The 6,211-nt window shown below is 34.2% G+C and overlaps 1 protein-coding gene across 5 annotated transcripts; it reads right to left on the minus strand.

The window, feature by feature from the left end:
- On the minus strand, positions 806-5,501 carry LOC109355109 (probable serine/threonine-protein kinase DDB_G0276461). Of its 5 annotated transcripts, XM_019598056.1 has the most exons (10): positions 5,233-5,500; positions 5,047-5,130; positions 3,637-4,122; positions 3,063-3,228; positions 2,927-2,977; positions 2,645-2,827; positions 2,383-2,515; positions 1,903-2,279; positions 1,555-1,863; positions 806-1,452 (listed from the first exon to the last, which is right to left on the minus strand). In XM_019598056.1, exons 3-10 carry the CDS (start codon positions 4,098-4,100, stop codon positions 1,168-1,170), a joined length of 1,968 nt encoding a protein of 655 aa, XP_019453601.1. In that variant the 5' UTR covers positions 4,101-4,122; positions 5,047-5,130; positions 5,233-5,500; the 3' UTR covers positions 806-1,167. The 5 variants fall into 5 exon arrangements, with proteins under 5 accessions (XP_019453601.1, XP_019453598.1, XP_019453600.1 ...); XM_019598053.1 differs by having other exon boundaries at positions 1,555-2,279; positions 5,300-5,501; XM_019598055.1 differs by having other exon boundaries at positions 1,555-2,279; positions 2,398-2,515; positions 5,233-5,501.

Raw genomic sequence — 6,211 nt, forward strand, 5'->3', positions numbered from 1 at the left:
ATTATCCTCTCTCAAACTAGTAATATTTTGAATTGTTAATGATGGTTTTAATATTGGCTTATGGATAAATCTTATTTCAAGTGTGTAGGTAAAGATGTATTTGCCCTCAATTAATTAATTAAAGGAGATTGAGAACTCTTTCGATATTATGTCTTAGGTGGTGAACATTATCCAATAGGTTTTTATTTCTTTATTACTTTGAAAGAAACTTAATTTTTCAACAAAAAAAAAAGCAACAAAAACATCTACAGAAATTGCTACAAGCTTTTTGTTATGTCCAGTAAGTGTGTCTGTTTGCAAATTGAGTTTTAAAAGATAATGAAAGAAAATGTTTGAGAGTCATAAAATAGGTTGAGGAGATAACTATAAAACATTATCTTTCATTTTTCTTAAAATTCAACTTGCAAACAAACCCTAATAGACATTGCTTGTTACTATCATCTTAATTGAAATAGTAAGAATTTTGTTTAATTTTTACTCTTTCAAATTGAACGCTTTTCCTGTGGCCAGTGAGATCTCTTTCCTTTATAAAGATTGGCACTGAAAACAATTTTCATATTCACTGCACTTGTTAAAACTCTAGCACTTCGGGAATTAAAAAGGATTTGAGAATTAGGCATGTCTTGCTAGAATCAAAGCAAAGACAAACTTGTGTTGAAAATGCATTAGCATTAGAATATTATTATTTTATTAGTAGTTTTCTATTGATTTTATTAGAACTACAAAATAATCTTCTATTCTGCCGGAAACTAACTACAAAATTCAGTTCCTAAGAGTTTTATAGGGTATTTGCAAAGAGAATAACGAGAACTCTTAATTTCAGCACCTTCACTCATTCAAAGATTGATAAATTTTATCTTTTTCCATCATCCCAAGGAAGATTATAGCCCCTAAGCAATAACACATGGCAGAATAAATAAGTAAAACAGCAAAGTAACAGAATAAAAATTAACACACTCAAATCTAACCCAATGGAAACAGTTAGCACTTCTGACTGCAGCTTTAGTCAAGAGAAACATGATCCAAAAAAGAAAAAAGCTCAATGGCACAAATCAAACATGCTAGATATATAATAAAATGTTCACTCATTTTACTTCTGCATGTGGAGCCAAAAAAGTCTCTGGCTCAACCACATCACAAATCCTTATTATACCTTTCCTCATATAGTTAAAAAACCGCCCACCCAGCAGGTTCAGAAGTTTTCTTGCTCTCAGAAAAAACCCGAGAATTGATCCCTTCACCAGGTCTTGGCATCTGTGGGCTGCCGGCATGTGCAGCACCCAAGTCATCTTTTCCAAAACCCCATGTCCCAAAATCAGGAACTAGTTGAGCAGGTTGCATGCTATGCTCACCATTTCTGATCGGGTTTTGTGACTGAGGTTCCTCTGGAAAAGCTTTCCATGACACTGGCTGATTTGGCTCTGAACAAGGAGCTTTCCTTTCGGTGTTATTCTGCAGTAACAATGCAACATATATAGCCATGTGTCACCAACAAGTGAACAAAATGAGCAAGTTACATAAATAGAGAAGAAAAGTGTGAAACGGTATTAGTACCGCAACAGGAGATGATAGAATTGCTGGGGAGGTTGGTGAAGTTCTCACTGCAAGAGCTTGTTTGAGATTCTGTAACTCTTGCTTTTGGGATCGACAGATGGCAGAAAGCTTTTCATACTTTGAAGTTATTTCAGCTTTCTCCATGTTAGCCACCTTCAGCTGCTCTTTGAGTTTCTCCACCTCAGCCACCAATGCTTCTTCCCTATCAGATTTGTGAACAGGTCCAGAGTCGAGGTTAGTGGCACTGAATTCAGCAACAAAGGCATTAAAATCCTGGCCTTGAAATGTAAGAGCATTCTCTGTACATGACTTTGGCCTCTCCCCAGCAACATTGTCGTCCTGGGAAAACTTAATTTCAGGTTTCTTGGATAATTGAGTACCAGGCTTGTATGCTTTTTCATGTGTGCTGCTTTTTACAGTTTGAGTTTGGGTATTAACCATTTTTCTAGTGGTATCAGTTTTGGGTAGCTGATTATTGTCTGGAAGAATTTTATTGTGTTTCATTGAGATATGGTGGCTAGACAGTTCATCAAATACGGGTTTTCTCTTCTCCTCTGGGACTAATGAATCCTTTGCAGATTGAGTGGACCAGAAAGCACCAAGCTGCCCCCCATTTCCCATAGAAGAACAAGATGGATGTGATGTATTTTTGGATTCTCCAGATGGTAGGACTAGTGAGTTCCCTCTAGTCGTTGAAGTTGATTTATTTGCAGAGATCGAAACACCTGACACAATGTAGCCACAAATTCTGTTTGATATTATAAATAAACAAAACCTTTTGGTCTCACATTTATATGTCACAGTTAAGAATTCCAAACAAAAGAAAACCTTGAAATTTAATACCGAAGTCGGAAAAAAGTTCTTCATCTTCATGCTTGTTAGAAGAGGGCAATCCAGGTGGTCTGTCAGGTAGTTTCTTATGCAAATGAATAGGTAGCTGCTGATTAACACGAAGCCAGACCTGTTACCAAGTTACATCCAAAGTCAGAAGATTATTCTGGTTTTTATGCCTAAGAAGGCTCTTAACATGTATGATCTAAGACCAACCTAAATTCATGGAGATGAATGGCCAATCAAGCAAAGCGCTTGCCTGCATGATATCTGGTCTGTCATCTGGTCTAGCTTGAAGCATTTCTCTGATTAAGTCTGTAACAGATGAAGTGTATTTTGGTAAATCAGGAATGCGATAGTTTCCATTCAAGACTTGCAGCTTCGATTCTCCATCAAATGCACTTTTGAAGTAGCATATTCGAAAAAGGAGACACCCGAGCGCCTTTCATGTTCAAGGAGTGATATGATTCATTAGTAAGTCTTAAAATACTTCGAAAGGTTTTATAGTTAAAGAGAGGAGTTTAAGGCTTGCATGACTTACCCATATGTCCACTTTCTCGTTAATCATTTCTCTTAGGAACAGATCCCACATCTAAAACGCATAACAGAAATGAGATTAATCAAACTTTTGTATCACACAAAACTATAACTTCATTAGTAAACGAATCTCAACTTACCTCAGGGGCCCTGTAGGCTGGGGTCGTGTGCTTCCTGATATTGTCTTCCTCAATCCCCATTTCTTCTAGCTTCTCGAAACGCTTGTGATTGGTGGAAGTGCTTCCAAAATCACACAACTTCCATAAACCATTTGAACCTATTAAAAGATTCTCAGCTTTCAAGTCTCTGGAATATGAAAAAAGGAAAAGACAACAAACTTTAATGCTTATGATAATAATTGGAACGCAAATCATTTAAACTATCACATGATTTGGCAAAATCTTCTATGTTGCCATAGAAAAAGTTTGAAACACCCATATCAAATGATACAGCTGAAAAAAAACATTTTTCGCCACATGGGAATAAATTAAGCTCTTAAGAAATACAGAATACAATAACAGAGAAATCATCATGTCTTGAGATCTAGAAACAACTTGGTTGGCAGTCCTTCTCTTATAAAGCATAAGGGTATAAATAAATGCAAGCTTGAATAGATGTAAATACGTATTAGTTATCTGGCACATAAAAACCAAATTTGAAGATAAAACCACAAATGTGGACACAAATATTGCATTAACAATCTAGCATTGGTACCGGTGGGCAATAGGTGGGGACTGGCAGTGCATAGCAAAAACTGCATTACATGCATCTCTGAAGATTGCAAAAACCTGTTTCTCATCAAAATATGCAGCTCCTCGGTTCTCCAGAACATTAACCAGGGACTTCTCACAAAATTCCATCACGAGAAATGCCTCCTTTGTCCTACCCATATCAATGATTGCATGCGCATAAAGTGTGACCACATTGGGATGTCCTTTCAATGACTTCATCACAGATATCTCCTTCTTTACCAATCCAAGTGATTCGTCATCATTACATATTATGTGCTTCAAAGCATACAGCTTTGACATATGTACAGCATCACGAACCACGTAGACACAAGAGAACCCTCCTTCAGCAATGGCCTTCTGGACATTTATTTTAAGATTGCCGACATCTATAGTCCGACCTTCAAGGCCAGAAGGCTCTTTTTGCATGAAAGGATTAAATATCCACATAGTTTAGGCAACAACAAGGAGACTGCATTTTTAAAATGAAAATAAATGTGAGCCTAAAGATGAACATAATAATGAACAAATATTCTCCAAATGAGCTATGAAGTTATAACATTGAATCATCTATATAAATTATACAATATAATTTTTGTTTACATGGAGCTAGTTGTACCATTTGTGTCTTGATTTCATTCTCCACATCTAATATCTAAACTAACTATCAATTTAAAAAATAGAAGAAATGGCAAGGGCAATAACAAGATTAAATTCACAAATAACCACCATATTTTAAAAAGAAAAACTTTATGGAGAAAACAGTTTCATGATAATGCCAATATCCAATTTCCAAGAACTCCTTCATATGGTAAATGAGAAATTAACTCCTCTCCAGTACTAGAATATGTGGAGGAGATACTTTTATATGTTTTTTATTTATTTAATTAAAATTTGGACCCTTAAATTTTTTTAGGCACCAAGTGTCATAATCTAGGTCTAGTACTGGTCTCTCCAGTAGTGGAGAGGAGCCCAGCCCCATAAATGAGGCGTGGGATCCTCTCCAGCATTGGAGAGACCATTATTGGATGGATTAAGAAATGTGGCAAAAAAAATCTTTTAACGGTTATGATTACATATTATTTTTTATAAATAAATCTCTTCAAGAAAAAATCTCATCATCATATTGGTTTCTCCCGTAGAGGAGTTGAACTCGTAAATGAGGGTCTCAGGCTATACAGATTAAGAACAACAGTCAAATGTATTAAAACACCTAAATTGTAATACATTTGCAACAAAAGGGTATAATATATTAGAACTGTCACGCCCAGATCATAAACTAGCATGGTGATAATGTCACATTTTAATTATGTTAGACACAATAACTTTCCAAAGTTGTTAAGCTTAATAAAATTGACAATGAGCTCAATGATTCACAAAAAGTAAAATCACATACCAAAAAAATTTGATACCACGGTTGTTTATAGAGATCCTTGAATAAAAAATTCAGCCAAACAAGCTCAAATCAAATACACTCGACCTGCATTTAAATCAAAAACCATATCAGCCAAAGATTGTAGAACTCTAATAAAAAATAAAAAACAAAAAATAATAAGAGTCTATTATTAAAAGAGAAAAGTACCCAAAATTTATTTACATAAAAAGAATAAAAAATTGGGAAATTGATGATGAAAGGTGGTGGTACGAACCTGTGGGGAAATTAACGGAAGAAAGCAAATGAAGCTAAGAAATAGGAATAGAAGTATATATAATGAGAAAAATGGGGTGAATTGCGATGAAATGTGATCATCAAGGGTGATGTGAAGGAATGGATATGAGAGAAGAGAAGTGAGTGGTGAAACTGAAAGGATGCTAATCTGTTGCATCTTCCATAAAATGTGGTGCCATGTCAATGCTAAATTCAAGTTTTTTAACTATTTTTATTTTATTATTTTAACTGAGAAATTTGTCTAGATTTTTATGTTACCCTAGAGGCCATCATTTGTATTTGTAATATAGTATGAGCACACCTTAAAAAAAGGAGTAATTACACTCGTATTTATATATATATATATATATATATATATTATTCTTATTTATTTAATACATATGATTGTATTGAAATTATGAATAAAGAAGACTATGGTGTTGAAATTGGACTTATGGTACGCTGGTACCAGTTGTTATGTTTAGCGATGTTGTCTAATTTGAGATTTAGATTATTTGCAATTCTATATTAAAAGGGCTTCTTAAACAAATTGTGATGCATTTATGATAATTTGTTATTTCTTGTGTTTTGGAAATGTTTTAAATGAGATATTCTCTCCAATAATAAAGTGATAAATATTTGAAAAAAGAAAAAAAAAACATAATATGGTTGGTTTGTTGAAAGCTATTAGTGAAAACTTTTATATGTAAAATATAAAAAACACTCAAATCTCACGTAAAAGAGTTTTGAAAAATAACTCTCAAGTCTCACATTGGAGAGATGAGGAACTTGAAAAAAATCTTATGTTATAAATAGAGGATTTTTCACCTCATTATAATTTGCATCAAGTTGAATGCACTTTCATTCAACTTTTTATTTCTCCCTCATATTTTCCGCCGATGCATTTCCAGCA

Source organism: Lupinus angustifolius, chromosome LG08, assembly GCF_001865875.1.
Source record: "Lupinus angustifolius cultivar Tanjil chromosome LG08, LupAngTanjil_v1.0, whole genome shotgun sequence".
Lineage (NCBI taxonomy): Eukaryota > Viridiplantae > Streptophyta > Magnoliopsida > Fabales > Fabaceae > Lupinus > Lupinus angustifolius.